This window comes from Microtus ochrogaster, chromosome 1 (genome assembly GCF_000317375.1).
Source record: "Microtus ochrogaster isolate Prairie Vole_2 chromosome 1, MicOch1.0, whole genome shotgun sequence".
NCBI lineage: Eukaryota > Metazoa > Chordata > Mammalia > Rodentia > Cricetidae > Microtus > Microtus ochrogaster.
Window position 1 is genome coordinate 8,116,997 of NC_022009.1, and position 20,183 is coordinate 8,137,179.

The following is a 20,183-nucleotide window of genomic DNA, read 5'->3' on the forward strand; positions in this document are numbered from 1 at the left end:
AGAGCTAGTTCCAGGACAGGCTCCAAAACCACAGAGAAACCCTGTCTCGAAAAACCAAAAAAAAAAAAACCAAAAAAAAAATTCAACTTTGAAATGATGATATCTACAGAATTTTTTTTTAAAAATCTGAATAAAGTACTAGGAAAATTCATTAGCATGTCAGTGTGTTTTTGAGTTAACATTCCCAAAGTCTGCTACAAAATCATGGAAACTACTATCTACTTTGTTTTTACCAACAATGCTGAAAGAAAAAAAAACATTGATTCTGTTCAAAAATTTATCATGAAAAGAAAGTAACAAAGGTATGCAAAAGTCATAAGAATTCCTTTTGAAAGAAAATTTTAGACAATAGTGCTCTGGCCTTTTAAGGAAATGAAAGAGGAAAAATGAATACAGGAATACCTAGGCAACACATGAAGTAAAACAATGCTGGCAGAGTCCAGTGGAGAAGCTGAGAAAAAACAATACTTGAATAAAACCAACTAAAAACCAACAGAAGCACTGAAGGAAGCAAGTAAACCACTGGTGATGAGCACAAATGCACATATACATAAAACAGAGAATAAAGATGCCCAAACACAAACACGTCTGCAAATGGCAATGCACAGGGAAGGGGACGGCACTGTGGATAGCTGGCAATATTGTTCTAAAACTTCTCTTTCTCTGTAATCAGACATTTTTGTCAAAGACCACCTTCTCCTGCCTGCCTGCCTGTTACTAAATTCCCAGCAGCCACTTCCAAAATTACCACACAGAGGCTTATTATTATTTATAAAAGCTCGGCGAATAGCTCAGGCTTGTTACTAGCTAACTCTAACACTTAAATTAACCCATATTTCTATGTATGCTTTGCCATGTGGCTTGGTACCTTTTCTTAGTACTGCATGCCTATCTTAGTCTCTCTGCATCCACCCTTCTCCTTCCCATCATCATCCTTAGTTTGGTTGCCCTGCCTATATTTCCATCCTGGTTACTGCCAATCAGTACTTTATTAAACCAATTTCAGTGACAAATCTTTAATGTATACAAGAGAATTATTCCGCAGAATTTCCCCCTTTGTGCCTAATTAGAAAGGAAGGTTTAACTTTAATATAGTAAGATTATATGTTTCTATACATTGTGATTATGCACTGTTCCCATTGGTTAATTTAAAAAAAAAGCTGTTTGATCAATAGCTATGCAGGATAGGGTTAGGCAGAACAATCAAACTGAGGACACAGATGAGGAGGGGCAGAGTGGAGACATGAGAATCCAGTAAAAGCCACAGCCACATGGCAATACATAGATTAACAGAAATGGGCTAATTTAAATGTAAGAGCTAGTTTGTAATAAGCCTGAGCAGTAGGCCAAACAGTTGTGTGATTATTTGGGACCCTGTGGTCAGGACATAAAAGCTCCGCCTCCATTTACATATAGCATCCAACATGGGGTTGAAATTTCCACATAAAACTTGACAGAGCTTACAAAAGGATTTTAGACACACAGGAAAGGATTTAAGCATGCTTCTTGGTAGCTGCATTTTCCTGGCATGTTTCCTGGCGGTGAGCAGATGGACAGCTCCTTTAAGATGGCTTCCTTGCTCAGTGCTGGCAGCACAGATGGCTCTTTCAGGAGGTTCTGCTACAGAGCACTTGAATGGGGTTGGTAGGGAGTGTGCTGCATGCCACTTAGTACTGGCTTCCCAGTGTTGGGCAGTGAGCGTGACTCTCGCTGGTATCCCCACCATGGGACTAGAACTGAGGAGGATGAGCCAACAACTAGGCACTAGCGCCATTCACTAAGTTGAGCAGCACAGACAGCTAATACAGCAGTTTTAAGATCTGTCTCATATGATTAAAAAACAATACAGATATACAATAGGAACAGATTCAGACAAAAAGGTCCCTAAACAGGTTCTACTGTGGGTTTTTTTTTTTTGTTGTTGGTTTTTGTTGTTGTTGTTTTGTTTTTTTCAAGACAGGGGTTCTCTGAAGCTTTGGAGCCTGTCCTGGAACTAGCCCTTGTAGACCAGGCTGGTTTCAAACTCACAAGAGATCTGCCTGTTTCTGCCTCCCTAGTGCTGGGATTAAAGGCATGCGCCACCACCACCACCTGGCTTAAGAACGAAAGAGAAGGGTAGAAACAGTAATAGACTAAAAAAAAAAGATTTAAAAATAATAAAATTCTTAAAAAGGAAATAAAATAAAAAATATACAATAGCCACGTAAAGATGGAAAATATACAAAGAATCTGTATTATGTGTATTATGTTTTCTTTGGATTTTTTGACTGTTAATGAGTTAAGTACCGAGAGACTTTTATAATTTTAAAAGCTATTAAATTAAAGCAACCTATATATTTTTAAAATGTTACTTTGGGAAAGAGAGGTTTTGCTTTTGTTTCCACAGGAAACAAGAAACTGTGGATTCCTTCCAGGTTAATATGGTTTAATTGAGGAAGATACCCTGAAAAGTCTTTGATGGGAACAGCTATCCCAGATGGTCCAATGTTTCCTAGCACCTCAGTTTCTGTTTCTTCTGAGTTCTACATCCAGAACAGCTTCACGGCTGCTCTTGATCATAATTCTAAATTTTCGCAGGGTCCCTCAAAGATCACCAGCGCCCACTAATCAGCAAGTAGTAGTCTAGAGAACTATGCTCAAATTCCCCAAATAATGTTTATGAATGTTTGTTTTCACTTAATGGGGGTTGGTTACAAATTGCTATTGGTCATAGTCAATCTTTCTAAAGAAGAAAGGGGATATCATATAAAAATGGGAGAAAAGGGCAGATTATTGAATTTACTTTAATCTAAAAAACATCTGTTAGTTTCAAAATACTTCACACTGGTTTGGATTCAAGTCTGTTATTTCAAAGCTCCATAAACCATCTTCTGATAGATAATGTTTCTTCCAAATTACAAGCAGCAAAAAGAAAAGAAATTCCTAGCCACTAAAAAAACAAACTTACAGGAAATATTAGGAACAAAACAAGAAAATAAACACAAAAAGTCATATACTAGAAGCAAAATCTAACATCCTCTAAATAATAATATGCTCATGGACTTCTATGTATTACAAGGGGAAAAATTCTGATTAGGTTACAAAATCAACAAGTTATAACTTTTCCAAGTAAATGCCAACAAAACAAAACACAGACAGACAATAAAACTGCAATGACCAAGACATATTAACATACAAAATAGAGCTCGGCAGTGGAGGCGCACACCTTTAACACCAGCACTCGGGAGGCAGAGGCAGACGGATCTCTGAGTTAGAGGCCAGCTGGTCTACAGAGAGTTCCAGGACAGCCAGGACTACAGAGAAACCCTGTCTCAAACAACAGCCTCCTGCACAAAAGCACAAAATGCCAGGCCTAGATATGTTAGGCTGACTCAGTGGGATGGGAGACGTAAGTCAAACATGTGAAGGGGGTTAGCACCATCATAGCTCACCAAGGCTAACGTGAGGGAGGGTGAGGAGAGCACGGAGTGCACGCCTGAGGACAGAGCTCAGGAGCCACAGGAAAAGCAGAAGCCACTGACCAATATGAGCAAACGCCACATCATACATTAGTTCCCGTGCTCTATCTACCTCCCCCGTCAGACACAAGTTCAGGCCCTTGCCCTGTTGTTCTTGTCTATACTCCACACTCTAAACAGATCTCCCATGAACTAAGAAACCAACAAACAGTTGCTTAGAAATGAAGATGTAATCATGACTTTTATGAGCTAACTGACAAAACAAAAATACATTAAGCAAATTAAGTCAAAGGTGAGGTGGGCAGAAGCACCACACACAGGTCAGCTAACTCTCTGTCCGCCCCTAAAGCTTACTATGCAATAATGAACACACCATCCTAAAATCTGGAAGCCTGGAGCCAGATTCATCCGTATCAGTAACATGTGCACATGTAAAAATAACTTTGAAGATGTGAGAACTAGCAGGAATGACGTCAGTTCCCTAGGGCGGCCAGAGACAAGACTGTAGATTTAAGAAGTTCCTCTGTGGTCAGGCACAGTAAGTGGAAGACAACCATAGGTGTAACTACTCGGGAAGCTGAGGCAAATAGGGAGACTCCTGTCTCCAGAACATAACAAAAAGACTTAATGTTACTGTAAAATAAATAAACCAGAAGCAACCATTTGAAAAATAAAAGAGGATTTTAATAGATAATAAAAAGTTATTTTGCTCAAAACCAGGATGTTACTAAACCTGAACTAGGAAGCAGAAACCAATGTATTATGACATAAACCCAACTAACATACTTCAAATCTGTCCATAAAGAACGCTTTTGCAGGAATGGCTGGGGAAACTGTCCAGCAGTTGAAAAACAAACACACACCTGGAGCTCGCCTACTGTTTAGAACAGAAGTGTTCTGATGGGCTAGATATTTAAATTGGGAAGGAGACAACTATTAGAAATTTCAATTCATATTTTTTAAAAAATATAATTATCTGACAGAAAGGGCTAAAAACGGGAAAGAAGAGAACAAAGAAAAGGAGACTGACAAGAGAGAAAGTTCGGGGACTGCAAAGGTAAGCACAAAGCTTCCAGATGTGGAGAGCCGTTAGCTCAGCGTGCAGATGACATCTAACAACCAGTAACAAAGGCAAATCACCTGATGGTGCAGGCAGAGATGACAGGTAATCTACTAGATAAAAGTGGTTGAAATATTGACTGGCTCACTAGATAAAGTGTTGGGGACTGTGGACCCCCAGACCCTGAATTTCCTGTGACCCCTTGCCTGCTGGAGTAAACAACTTGTTTTCCAATGCTTGCAGCTGCTCTGAGCACAAGACCCTCAGGAGTTCCTGATGGCAGGGGAGTGGTTTCTGGTCCGTTTGGCTGGGGCGTGGCTATCAGTTAAGGATCCCTATATAAGCTGCCCTGGAACACAACAAAGGGGGCATTCTTGTTTCAAGGATGACTTGGGTCTCTGTCTGTGTGTGTGTCAATCTCCTGGCCCTTGCCCGTCCAGTTGGCTCCTGTCCAATCCCATAGTACAGGCAGGGAGCTACAGGTGTAGGACCGAAGTAGACGTAGTACAGGTGCTATAGGACTGTAGCACACATAGTAGTAGGGATGCTTTACAGTAAAGTGTTTGCTGCACAAGCCTGAGAACCCGTACAGATGTGGTTACATGTGTCTATAATCCTGGTGCTACAGTGAGACAGTAGTGGAGACAGGAGAACCCCCAGAAGAGCTTTGCTGTATACAGCGGTGAAGAATACAGGCCAAACTACACACACACACACACACACACACACACACACACACACACACGTGCACATGCTCTAGTGCACATGCACATACACACATCCAAACAAAATGGGGCAATTCTAAGATTACGTCGTCAGTATTTTCTGAATGAGGGAGAATTTAAACATTAGTCTATAAGTGACCTCTAATATGAAACCAAGGACTTTTACAAAACAAGGAAGTGAGAATTCCAGTCTTTCATAGTTCTAATTTATGACCCCACATTTAACCACTAAGCTAAACACTACTATACATGATATAGATCTTTTTTGATGGCTTGTCACTTTATATACTTATATGAACTTTATTGATTTGAGCTCATTGATTGATTCACCTAGTCTACCTAGCCAGCTTGCTCCAGGATCCTTGCTCTGGCTCGATAGTGCTGGGATCACAGTAAGGCCTCCACTCCCACCCAGCATTTGAGGGTGCTAGGGATCCAAACACTGGTTCTTATGTTTGCAAGGCCAGTAACTGATCTAGTGAGGCATCTCCACAGCTTTGATTTTTTTCTTTTTATTAAACTGATTTTCTACACTATTCACAACACATAGTTTACTGATAAGTGAGGCTTGCAGATTTTAAAGATATACTATTAATGTCAATTATCATGAAAAGTAAGCCATGCACAAGCCAGCCAGTGTAGAACCCAGCCCCGTGTGCTCTCTGTGGGCAGCAAAGGGGTAAACATCTGTGCTTCCTCATAGAGCCCAGCCAAGAACTTAGCTGTCCCCAGCCCTTGCACACAATGGCTCCTCCAGTCAGGTCTGCTCACTGTCCCATCTACTTAGTCAGTGACATTTTGGAGATCAGTTCTATACTTATCACATGGAATAGTAAGAGAAGTCTGAAATATCACAATTTCTGCCAGAGGACAAGGTATCATGCTTATCTGAAAATCTGATTTTAAACTGTTGCAAAGCAGGCTATTGGGAAGTATCATCTATCTACTCCAGTAATATGGATGATGATTAAAACGAGAGCTGAACTCATATTTATTAGTAAGTTTTGTTCTTTCACAATTTCAGACATGTATACTACATAGTCTGGTCATTCTCCGTCCGCCTTCTATTTCTCTCCCACCACAACCACTCCTGTCCCCTGCCTGTAATCTCTTCCACTATTGACTAGTTTGGGTTTTATTTAGTACTCCCCAGAGTTTAATTAGGGCTGCCTCTGTGACTTCTAATTACATTTAACAGCTAAAGTTGAAGTTAAAATGTTCACTATAATGGCAAAAGAAAATTATTTTGTCACTGTGAGTCAATGAAGCTTATAATTTTTTAACTCACCCATCTCAAATTCCCTTTAACAACAAAAGTATCACATTAAAAGTGACTTTGACTATCTTTGATGCAATTTAATATGATTATATTGGAGACATTCTATTGACCTAGAAGAACACATAAAGATTTATTTTAGAAAGATGAAAAACAAGGAAAGAAATAAAGAATATGCATGTAAGTCTTATAACTATATAAAAAAACTACTCAAAAATATATGAAGTAATCTAATAGATACCCACAACAGGCAGGGCGCTCTCTCTCTCTCTCTCTCTCTCTCTCTCTCTCTCTCTCTCTCTCTCACACACACACACACACACACACACAATGTATGCATGTATGTATATACACCCACACACTATGTATGCATGTACACACACACACACTTATATAAATACCAATACCTACCAGGCTCCAACTTGATGATTTTCACTGCAGCTAATTCTCCTGTATGTACATTTCTGGCCTAAAAATGAAAATAGAAAAATTCAAGTTCGTTAGTTGTATAAATATTACAAGATACTATCCTTAAAAATTGCTTATCAACCATGCTTTGAACAAAATAAAACCCCAAATCTTTTTCCAGTAAAATGGATATACTCATTTTCTCATTAAAGAAAAATATAAAAAGCCGGGCAGTGGTGGCACACACCTTTAATCCCAGAACTCAGGAGGCAAAAGGTGGGTGGATCTCCATGAGTTCGAGGCCAGCCTGGTCTGCAGGAGCTAGTGCCACTCAGGACAGGCTCCAAAGTTACATAGAGAAACCCTGTCTTGAAAAAACAATAAATAAATAAATAAATAAATAAATAAATAAATAAATAAATAAATAGATAAATAAGACACAAAAGTCTTTTTAAAAGTTACTTTAGTTCCACTTCTCAAAACAGCTACTATTTAGTATATTTCCTATAATATTTTTCTGTATATGTGAGTTATTTTCTTAGTATTATTTCTCAGAAAAAAACTAGAGCTAAATGGGGGAAATAATTCCAGTGTTCTATTGCACAATATAGTGACTACAGATAATTATGTGTGTACATTAAATAGATTTTGTTTCCACAAAGAAATGACAAACGTTTCAAGTGGCAGGTAGGCTCACCCTAACTGTGCACATGCAGCGTACCCATCTGTCAGTCCTGCCCTTATAAGTATGAACGATTATCATGTGCTGGCATACACAATGAACAAATAAGCTGGGCACCATGCCACAAGCTGTAGTCCTCACTATGGAGGCAATAATGATCACTTGAATTCAGGATCTGAGACCAAGCTGGCAGCACAGAGTGATAAATTTTACAATGAATGAATAAGCAAATAAAATTTCCACACAGCCAAAACCACAAAAACAAAACCTTCATGTTTATTCTATACTATAATCATAACCACGAGCCACTAAATGAAAAATAAATCTAAACGATTCATATCTAAGTACCCAGAGAAAAGCAAGCTTTCCTGTGCTTCCTCCTCCCCATGTATACAAGCATGTGACTGTATGTGCACACGTGTGATAGAACATGATGATCTCATGAGTTTTCTACAACATTTACAGTGCTGCCTAATTTCCACCAACAGGATCATAGTTTACCTAACTCACTACTGTTGTCCATCAAGGATTTTAACAAAAGGAGTAAATATATATCATAACTATGTCTTCCCATAGCTTTGATGATTATTTCCTTCACACAAATCCATAGTAGAAAAATCACAATTTTATAATGATTGTGGAAAACTACAAATAGTGCTACAGTGAAGATCCTTGCAAATATTTTAGCATGTATCGGTTTATCAATAAAGTCACTTAGACATGGAATTCTTAGCACAGAAGAAATGTGGCTTAAAATGTCTACGCTCCCACACTGCTCTAAGAGCTGTGCGACACAGGTTTGAAAGAGGAAAGAATCTGAGAAACAGAGCCATAAAAGCACATTTTGTTCTTATGTGTCATGTGGTATCTAACATACATGCTTTGATGTGAAAAAATGGAACTTATACTCATCACTTTGGATGATATATGCATTCTACCAAGACCTAGTGTACGTATAAACTTTTATTGCTCTAAAAATATACTTTCTACCTGCTATACATAAGTTGCTATTCTAAAATAGTTCATATAATAGTCCATTTTCAGTTCCTACTATATCATAGATGTAATGTCTTTATTGAGTCTAAACATCTTTTGACTATTTAAATTATTTCTTCTAAATGGTTTCTAAGAGAACAGAATTTCCTGTCAAAGCTGTTTATATAAACTGTTAAAACAGCATAAGAACATTATATTCTTATCATTAATATCAGACCTCATTTTCACTGTGACCAGCTGCATTCTGTATGTGAAAATGAATTACTGATAACACTTTTACCTATTATATTAGATTTAAATGTCAACTTTTGGTATAAAAATAAGTACTATACAATAAAAGAGGCTGAATCGGACAAATCATATAATCAGAGAAATAAGAAAAAGAAAAGGGAGGAGAATGCTAGCAGAGATGTCTTCAGAATGAGCCAGAGGCCGAGACTGCACGGTGGAAAGATGGGAAAGACAGACAAACAGAAGGGAAGACAACTATCTTCAACGTCGAAGGTCCTCCTGAGGTGATGAGAACATTTCCCCATTTATTGCCCTGTCTGTAGCCATCCTCCTCAAACCATGAACACAGTTAGAAAACACAGCAGCAGAGACTCTCACAACATTCCCACGGCCGCATTCTGTCCTTGAAGGAAAGAACTATCCATTAACATCAGGGCTTGGAGCTCTCCTGGGTTCCAGGACGACTGGTTCCAATGACCCGAGTCTGTCCTCATGCAGTGAGAGCTGGGTACAGAACACATAGTAAGAGGTTACAGAGTGGTTCACTGGCCTCCCGAGCGTCTGATTCAGTGGATTATAAAATGTGTTTTAGAAGACAGAGTCCACACGATGATGGCAATTACACCTGTATTACTTTATGGTTTATGGAGTGCTTCACATTATTTAATTCAATTAATTTAATCATAAAAAGTCAGCTCAGTAAAATCAAATGACTGTCCAAGGCCAAGCTGACGAAGGTAAAGGTCAGATTCACCAATAAACTGCGCACCGTGGCAGAGGACATTCTCTCCAGAGCAAGTGCTCTCTTCTCCTCTTTAAAGTGTAACAGGCACTGGATAAAGTATTTAACTGTACAATGCTCAACATTGGTGACTTTTACTGAAAAAAAACCCACTAATATAATCATCTTTCACACTGAATTAATAGTTCCTATGAGGATTTTATTCATTCATTCATTTATTCATTCATTTATGTAAGTCTAGTGGGAATAGGAGCATGCTAGACAAGTACATTTCAGGCCCTTATAGTGATTTTTTTTAATGTCACAGAATTTGATTATTATGCGCTAAAATCTCTTAAAAAATCTTAAAAGCTTGCCGGGCGGTGGTGGCACACGCCTTTAATCCCAGCACTTGGGAGGCAGAGGCAGGCGGATCTCTGTGAGTTCAAGACCAGCCTGGTCTACAAGAGCTAGTTCCAGGACAGGCTCCAAAACCAGAGAAACCCTGTCTCAAAAACAAAAAAAATCTTAAAAGCTGAACTTAATCCACAGAAAATAGTCTTTTAAATAATCTGCAAACACACACACACACACACAAACACACACACACACAAACACATACCTTTTAACATGTGTAAAATTACCTTGCAGGATGAAATAAAATCAAGTTCAGACTAAATTCTTCTCTGATCCTCCTGTGGCAAACCAGCCCTTGCATGCCAGCACATTTCCTGACCTGCATTCTTTCTCTAAGAGAAACTTTTAAACTTTTCATTCGAATTCTAAAGAAAACAGGAAAACATCTACGGACAAAGTTTCCTTGCTGGGAAGAAGGGCTGAAGAATAGAGGTGAGATAGAGAACACCAGACAGTAACACATAGAACCACAAAGTAACATTCAGGCTGGTAGTGTACTAGGTAAGAAACAAGGCTGAGTGCATGAGACCGCAGCTAACGGTCCAGCCGTGCTGGTATCTGATGGAGGGAAGTGTGTAGTCCCCAGGCCGCGAGCCCCTGGAGGACTGGCACTTGGTAGGTGCTCGACCAGTGTGTGAATACGCAGAATGAAATACTCCGTCTCCTGACTAGGACACACTATGACACTGAATATACTGAATCATTTTGTTTTTGCTTATGGTGATTCATTGTTATTTTTATTTCCACAAATTAAAAAGAAATTTGGGAAGAAAGGCTATAAAATTATTATAGAATGAGATTTTGCTGCAAAAAAATTACTAATCTGAGTCGTCCCGTCTCAGCCTCCTAGGTGACTACTGCTGACAGTTCGGAGCGCGGGCTTCCAGGCTTGAGTAGGTTGACTGTTTTCAAGGTTTATTTTTATTATCTTTCTATGGGTGTTTTTCCTACATGTCTGTCTGTGCATCAGTCACATGCCTGGTGGTCAGAGAAGTCAGAAGAAGGATTCTGGGACTCAAACAGGTCCTCCTGAAGAACAGTCAATGCTCCTACGTCTTGCACACCTCCGCAGCCCGCTAAGGGCTGAGCATCTCTGCAGCCTGGGTCAGGTTGGTTTTTAAGAGTGTGTATGCACAGACATGGACACTGATGTGTTTCTTACAAAGCAAAACAGTCTCAGCATAAGACCTAGCAATCTCTGCTTCTAGGCACGGACTCAATCAACTGGACTGACTTCTGCACACAAAATGTTTACAGCAGTCAATCCATAATGAAATCAGACAAGCGACATTCATGATGTCACTCAACAGATAAATGGATAACGGGTACATCCATTGGTATTAAAAAGATATGCGCCAATAAGCCATGAACACAGATGGTAAGCTAAAGAAGCCATCCGAAGAAGCTATAAATATAAATATAAGCTATACATATAATCCCACCTATGTGATATGAAAAGGCAACGCTTCATAAATGGTAAAAAAAAAAAAAAACCCAACTACAACCACAATCTCCATACCAAAACTAACCAAACCACCACAACAAAAGCCAAAGTAAAAACTGTTATCAGGCAGTTAGAACAAGAGCTATATGGGTTCTTGGGGCGTCAAGGTGCTGAGAGTGAAGATGCTACACTAGAGGCCCAATTCTAAGAGTAAACCTTTATACAAACTAAGGGATATATAAACACAGCAATTGTTAAGAAACTACCACACTAATGCAAGATGATAATGAGGGGTGAAGTTGTATATAGGTTAGGAATAGATAAATACAAATCTATGTAGTGTCTGATCAATTTTGCAAATATAACTACAAAAATTGGACTTCCCTCAGGGCAGGGAACCCTGACTGCTCTTCAGACTGGAGAGGGAGGGGGAGGGAAAAGGGAGGAGGGGAGGAGGCGGAAGTTTTTAATTAAAAAATATAAAAAATTCTAATAAAACATTTAAAAAATATTTTTTAAGGAATATATTTGCTCAGACACATTTTAAAGTCGATTTTTAAGATTGGAATTGTATAAACTGACAACATGACTGCTCTGTGGTACGGATAAGGAGGAGACTTTCATTGTGGATATGAGAGAGGGAGAATGGCCAGAGGCGTCTAGAAGGGACCAGAGCACACAGAGAAAGAAGTAGACCGAACATGGCCAGGGCTGTATGTTGAGAGAAGAGCAGGGGATAGAGAATAGAGAAAACATAATGAGAGAGGCAGGAGGAGGGGTGGGAGCAAGAGAGAGCAAGAAACAGAGAGAGAGAGAGACAGACAGACAGACAGACAGACAGAGTCAGACAGAGAGAGAGAGAACCACCCATAGTGAAGTTAGCAGGGTTCTAAGGAGAACTAGTTGGGGGAGGAAGTCCACAAAATGAAGGGAGTTTAGCATATGGGAGGAGGTGAGAAGGGCTAGGATGTCTGCATGGATTTTGATATGCTGACAGGTGCCACAGGGAGCTGGGTCCCTTCTTCTAGAAGTTAGGGAAACTTAGTTTTGGTGGATGGAAACTAGTTTTCAAAGTTCTTGAGGAATGCTAGCTTTTATCTAACTGCCAGAAATCCTCCTATAGTCCAGGCTGAGCTCACTTCTGGATACACGGACTATCTTTTGGGGTTTGGGGAAGTGGAGTTTCCTTTGGACCTGATGAAAAAACAAGGCCCAAGGACTCATGGGTATTTTCTCAGAAAGAAACAAGGCTTTGGAAAATTTGAAGACAATCACGGAACCAGAGAAAGGCAGACTCTAAAACTTGCTGCACTGTGTAGAAGCCCGAATAGATGTAGTTCCAGAAGTAAACGTAAAGAGCCACACACTACAACTCCCGCTGTGAGGAACACTCGAATGTCCGTGTGCACTTGGAAGACAGACTTCTGTCCTCTCCACAGAAGAACTGATGGGCAAATGTTCACACTCTGTAATTTTCCAGCTGAATTTTAAAAACAGAAAGCAGTACCAGGCTCTTTTACAATGAAAGGCAAAGAGACTTTCAGGGAGGGAGGGAAGGAGGGCGCACATGCACACACACAGAGACTTTAGATTCAATTCAAACCAAGAGATCTTTCAGAAACTTAGCCATGTAATTTCACAATATAATTCAAAGGGGTGTTGGATTTTAAGAAGACTGAATTCTAAAGTCCAACATTCCCCTCCAACAAATTATTGCCCAGTGTACTTCTTAAACTAACACACAGAATTTGAACATCTTGCACTGCTTACAAAAGGAACTAAAATCCCACAGCACCTCTACCAAGAAATCTCAGTGTGTTACTAATTCCTCTTTTAGTGGGTTATTGGTATAATAAGCAGGCAAGCACCCAGGAACCCAGTTCAATGTAGTTAGTATAGTTACACACCTTAGTTAAGGCTTACCAGCTGGTACTGACAGCATTAAATGGAAAAAAAGATTCCTACTAAATAGACTTTACTGTTCTTCACATGAGATACCTCATCCTACTCCAAACTAACTTTCTTCTTGAATATTTTTAGGGTTAGAAACTTCAGGAAGCCAACTTGAGGGTTTGATCTTACATATGCCCTCTTTCTCCAAACATTTTTTAATAATTAAAAAAACAGGGATCTCACTATTCAGTAAGCTACCTCTAGTGTCTAGTGTTTGTTAGGGTCAGAATCATAGACCTCAGATTTAAGAACTGGAATTATACTACAAAAATAGCAGCACAACATCTACAAGGTTTAAGAAGGGAATGGTAGCTGGTTCACGCACAGAAGTGACCGATTATGACTCGGGCTTTAAAGCTCTATGCCCACTTCTTTAAGGATATTATTTTTTAACAAAATCACTCATATCTCAATACTACAGAGCACTTACTAAATGCCAGGCACTGTTACCAGTACTAGTGATGTAATAAAAACCTGTGCTGTCTTTGGGAGTTTTACTGGTAGGGGACACACAGGCAAAGATGGCCAATACGCCACAGTATGTTAAATCCTGAACGTTTCAAAGCACAGGAGTATTTTCGGTACAGTAGACTGGAGAGAAAGTTTCTAAGGAGGGAGGAAATAAATCCAAAACGAGACCCAGAAAAGACTTCCTGGGTGGTGGGGAAGGGGACTGTTACAGGCCTATGGTGGCAGAGTTTTCCATGCAACAGCTCAAGGACAGGAGACAAGATGGGCAGTTCCAAGAAGTCAACATGTCTGCCACGAACTGACCACAGCCCATGGGAGGAGACGTTGACAGGTTAGCATGCTCTGCAGCTCGGGACTGATTGTATTACCCTGTTTTCCTGTAGCCGTTATCCAATAACTTCTAGCCAATCGGCCTTTTCTCCTGCAGCTCAATAAATAGCCCCTGGCAGTCTCCTCTTGGCCCCTTTGCCACCGCTCCTGCTGATTTCAACACTGAGCTCCACCGGGACCTCTCAATGGCTGGGATGACAAGGTGCACTCCCAAGTCCCCTGCACACAGTGCTGAGGAACGAACCCAGGGCTTTGTGCATGCTAGGCCCTATTCCAAGCCAAAACTACACTATATTTATTTATTTATTTATTTTGAGCCAAGGTCTCACTCTGTAGCCTGAGCAGGCTTGGAACTCACCGTGTAGCCTCAGCTGGCCTTGAACTTGCACTAGCATCCAGCCTTTCACACGTATTTGCTCCCCGTCCCCCAATCCGACCACTTCAGAGATTCTTTCACTACACCAACCAAGCTCCTTAGTTTCTGATGTGCCTACTTCCACATAGTTGTACAAATCTGGGCAGAGACGCCTGTCATGGGAGAAGTCTGAACTTGCAGGTTCCTCCCACAATTAGACAAATTCAAATTCAATAGCCAAAATCTGAGCACATGATTTTTTTTCAATTGAAAATGGATTTTTTTTCATACAACATATTCTGATTATGGTTGCCCTTCCTCCAACTCTAAAAACACAAAACTGGGAACCATTATATATATATATTTAAAGAAGACCCATAGGGCATAATAAATAAAAACAAAGCATTATGAGACCAAATACATACACACAAACACACACCATGAGTTTGTTTTGTGTTGGCCATTATTGCTGGGCATGGGCCTGGCCTTAAGACTGGTGTTTCAGTGAGACTGAAACTCCACTGGAGAAAAGAAAGCTGTGGTCAACTGAAGAGGGCTTCTGGGTTAGGTATGGGAGCTTGTGTCTATTTCTTCTCTCAGTGCTGGGACCCTATCTGGTGCCATCATGGAAGACATGATTTTTATCTCTAGGCAACTAAAGCCTTCTCTGCAGTCTGCTAGGACACTCATTTGTTTCTGAAAAGACTGACTCTCCTAATACAGACAGGTGTTACTGAAAGACAAGTTGTCTCAGAGAATCATCTAAGTTGAACTATTGTCTGGAGGTCAGAAAGTCAAAGGAGAGAAAGAAAAGCCTTAACTTTAAAATTATTTACTTACTTACTGTGCTTACATGCACACGTATGATCCAGTGGACAATTTATGAAGCTGATCATCCCCTTCAAACACATGGGTGCTGGGACTGAGCTCAGGTAGTCAAGACTGTAGCAAGTGCTTCTATCCGACCAGGATCTTGCTAGCTAAAAAGGGCTTAACTTGCAAAGTAGGAAAGATAGGGACTTTCAGTACCTGCTGATGGGTCCAACTTTTCTAGAGACAATGGTCAAAATTTACTAAAACTTTAAAACACCTTGGAAAATTTGTTTTGTTTTGTTTTTTTGTTTTTTTTTTTTTTTGGTTTTTTTCGAGACAGGGTTTCTCTGTGGCTTTGGAGCCTGTCCTGGCACTAGCTCTGTAGACCAGGCTGGTCTCGAACTCACAGAGATCCGCCTGCCTCTGCCTCCCGAGTGCTGGGATTAAAGGCGCGCGCCACCATCGCCCGGCACCTTGGAAAATTTGATTCTAAAAATATGCTTAAAGAAATAATGAAGGATGCATGAAAAGAATTGGTTCACGGGTACCGACCAGAGCTCTGTTTCTAACACGGAATTATGTAATGGATTCAAAACTAGCAGGGGGACCAGAGACATGGCTGGGGCTTAAGTGTACTCTGATCTGGCAGAGGACCCAGGTTGGATTCCCCGCGCCCAAATGACAGCTCACATCTGTCTGTAACCCTGTAATCCGTCGAATTCAGGAGATTCGACTTTCTCTTCTGGCTTCTTCTGGTGTCAGTCACGTACATAGTACACACATGTGCATACAGGCATTCATACTCATGTATAAATAAAAACACAAGTTTTTAAAGGGGAAAAAACTAGCAGGGCATGGTGGTGCTGTCCGTAAGAGACTCTGACAGGAGGGCTGGGAGTTTGGGACTAACCTGGACATCAGCAGGATACCCTAACATGCACGCACGCACGCACACACGCACGCACGCACGCACGAAAAAAAAAAATATATATATATATATAAATAAGAAATTAAATGTGTATTTACTGAAATTAAAAGTTTGGCACACTATTTAAGAAACATTCCAAATATGTCTACATAACTCATATTTTAATGATTAAATGTAATGTCTAGGTTATCTTTTATTTATGTTTATTGTTCTAGTTTGCTTTCTGTAGCTGTGAATGAACATTCTGACCAAAATCAATTTGTGGAGGAAAGGAATCATTTGGTTTAGAGTTCCAGGTCACAGTCCATCGCTGAAGAGGTCTGGGCAGGAACTGAGGGAGACACTACGGAGGAGCAAGGCTTACTGCTTGTTTCTTAGCCTCCTGGCTAGATTTCTGACACATCCCAGTATGTCTGGGGGTGGGACCCCACAGTGGCTAGGCCATTCTACATCAATTAGCAATTAAGAAAATGCCCCACAGACATGTCCACTAGGAATATTACTAGGAATATCTGAAGTATGGATGATTTGTAACAATGTCTATCTACTGGTAAAGAGAACACAAGGAAATTTACACTGTTTCCTGTTTCAGTTTTCTAAAATGAACCTATGTTACTTCATTTTTTTTTTTGAAAGATAGTAAAGAGAAAGCAACCTATCCACGGGCAAGAAAAAAAGAGAAGCCACGTAGACTTGAGTCCCACCCGTGGGCCTGCACCTCTGCAGAAGCACCCACAGTGGCCCCAACTGCTCTACCACAAGCTAGAAAGTGCTCAGTCATCCAGTACAAGCCGCTTGTTTAACAATGTATTAATCCATGTAGGGTGTGTTAACACACACTGTGATCCCACAACCCTAAGTGGAGGAGGAGGGCTGAGAGTTTGAAGTCAACCAATCTATAATGAAAAATCTGTCTTAAATGTTAAAAAAAAAAAAAATCACACACACACTGAGTTGACTTTAATGACAAGAAGGATAAAGGTGTGGGAGGAAGGTGGGGCCGCCAAGTGGGGTTGGAGGGACAGCACTCTGGTTCTCAAGCTCCCCCACAAGTCCTATTTTCCTTAGTGACAAACAAGTACCCTTTGCTGCAAAATCAGAATTTTGTCTAAAACGCTTAGCATTTTGTTTAATTTATAACTGCATTTACAACCTAGTCTATGGGACCCAATAACATGAGTAACAGTAACCACAAATCCAAATTCCCAAAACAAAGGGCAAAAGAAGGCAAGGCAGGAAGGGGTCCAACAACCACAAAAGAGGGGAGGGCTTCCTGTCGGTGTTGTTGGTATTGTTTGGTGGATAGCAGCAGTCTCCTTAGTAAAAGTAAAGAAGCATTGAGCCTGGGCTGAGCCTGGGAAGCATGAGGGTGAGAGATGACCACAGAAAAACCAGGAGGAAGTGCTTTTGCAAACTGGTGTTTATATGCATAATCAAACATTAGTCCATAAACCCCTCCACCTCTCAGCAGGGGAGGGAGCCTGCCAAGCCTCACCACAATCTGTGTAGAGCTTATCACATACCAGGCAGTGTGTGAAGGACTGTATATTTAAATGTTAACTAATGAATTAAAAGATGCAGTTTCCAGGAAACCTGGGAGAAAGAAAAAAAGCAGGAACTGGAAGACTAGGAAACCTAGACTCAAGTCCTAATAGTGTGCAATCTACCAGCAGGGCAGAAACAGGTTTCTTTTTGAGTAAAACAGGGATGAAAATACGTCTGCTCCACCTTCTTCATAGGATTACTGTGCGAAACAAATAAGACACTGGAGGGTTATGCAAACATTAGTCACTCTTAGTCATTTTAATCCGATTTTATTTTTATAAAATGTTGGAAGGTGGGGGCTACTATGATTCATGAGCTCAAACACCTATGAGAATAGACCCGGCCATCAGACATCTTCTGAAAATCTCCCAGGGAGATAATAATATTCAAGAGAAATAGAGTTACATTAGCCATACATTTTTGCCCTTTTCAAAGGTCATGAACTTTTTCTAACTTAACTAGTACTTTGCAAAATCAGGAAGCAAAAGTTTTCTCTAAGTACTCTAACCTGCAAAACACTAAAAATGATCCCAGGTGAAGGTGCCATGAGAAAGCGCTTGCTCTGGTTTACCTGGTGTTGAGGAAGTTCTCAAATCTCTAAGGAACCCCTGAAAACACAAGTATCACTTTTACCAGGCTCCATCTCTCTTTTCCTGTGTTCTTGGTCCAAAACCACAATTTAAAGTTTAGAAGTGAAACTTTTAATTTTTGAAAGCGAAACTGAAAAACAAAATCAGTTAACCTGCGTTCCATCATATGTATCTTCATCAAAACCAATGGAAACGATCAAAGCAAAAATGCTTATCTTGTATTGAAAAGGAAGTGGACTAGCAGGTCTGTGCAAGGCTGTGGTGACGTCTGTGCCCCCACGCTGCTGGCCATCCCATCGCACATCTAACTTCGCTACCCTGAAAGATTTCTTTCCCAACCTTCACATTTCTCGGCAAGTAGAAAGACGTTTCGAAATAATTTGCTCCTGGCTATGGTTCAGAGACTCACACCCATCATCAGAACCATGCTTTCTTTTTAGACAGTTTTAAAACATACTTACTTCAGAACCATAAGAAAAATAAATACTAAGTAAGATCTTAACCAGATGACTTATAAAATAGTAAACAGTTATAGCACTTCATCAAACAAAACATTTTATTTTCATAGTAACAGACTATGTAATATAACCTCTATTTTAGAAGCTTTCAATAAAGTATTGCTGCTTAACTAATATGTAATTTAAGATGAGATTTTTGGAAGCAAATTCCTTCATCTCTTACTGTGAGCCCTACTTCCAAGTTAGTCACTGTCTAACTCCAACGAGGAAACCAGAGTTCTCTAGAGAACTCACATTAATTACATCCCTACCAAAGCCATTCTCTCTTAACTTCACATCTGAGGCCATAAGGTATCCTGACAAGATTTTATTAAGGTGTAAGGATTACGAATGCCCACAGAGCAGGACGAAGACAACAGTGACATGTCATTGCCTACAAAATCAGGCTTCAAAGAGTAATAATACAAGATTTGGCCATGCAACTTTAATTACACTAACTATGTATATTAATTACATAATTTGTAGTTCTTCCCTCAAAGGTCATAAGATGGCAGTTTTTGTCTTAGTTCTAGTGCAGGTCCCTTAGCTCACAAGGTTCAGGGGACTCAACAGAACAAAGAAGCATCCGCAGGCTTCTGACTATGCACCTGGTTGACTCCCTCACCTCCAAGGCTTTGCTCAAACCTAACTTTCTCAATGAAGTCGATCCTGATGATCCTGCTAATTCCTCAACTGTCTCCTGCATCCACCCAGGCAGCCTAGGTCCCCTTAACCTGTTTACTTATTTTTTCTGCTTCTTCATCATCTTTACTCTCTCCAACACAATACATATTTATTGTTTCTCTCCTGCATGCTAGAATGTCAGTTCCACAAAGGTAGAAGTCTTTACTTTGTTCACTTGATGTGCCCAAGGGCAATGTCTGCAAGCCTACAATGTAAACATCCCCTTCACCTTGTACCCCGTCCTCCATCACTGTCAATCAATGGCCTCACTCTAACCACCTCATGGGGCAATGGGCTGGCACTCACTGGAGTTGCTGGCTCTAGCAGTCTGCCATGTGGGTCCTGGGGTCAAACTCAAGTTGTCAGGTTTGGCAGCAGAAGCCCTTAGTGCTGAGCCATCTTAAGAGCTCCATACCTCCATTTTTAACAAACCTGTGACTTTCCAAGGTGACTACATTGCTCTCTTCTTCAAGATCTATTTATTAAGTTGGGCAGTGGCAATGCTCACCTTTAGTCCCAACACTAGGGAAGCAGAGGCAGGGAGACCTTTGCTCTCAAAGCCTGCCTGGTTTATAGAGCGAGTTCCAGGACAGCCAGGG

The 20,183-nt window shown here is 40.3% G+C and overlaps 1 protein-coding gene across 2 annotated transcripts in view; it reads right to left on the reverse strand.

Moving 5' to 3' along the window:
• Nucleotides 1-20,183, reverse strand: part of Map4k5 (mitogen-activated protein kinase kinase kinase kinase 5) — a 92,043-nt gene that overhangs the window by 66,008 nt on the left and 5,852 nt on the right. For both annotated transcript variants that reach the window (XM_005343153.3, XM_026779255.1), the window contains exon 2: nucleotides 6,931-6,988. In XM_005343153.3, the coding sequence (XP_005343210.1) occupies nucleotides 6,931-6,988 (58 nt within the window). The remainder of the gene's footprint in view (nucleotides 1-6,930; nucleotides 6,989-20,183) is intronic.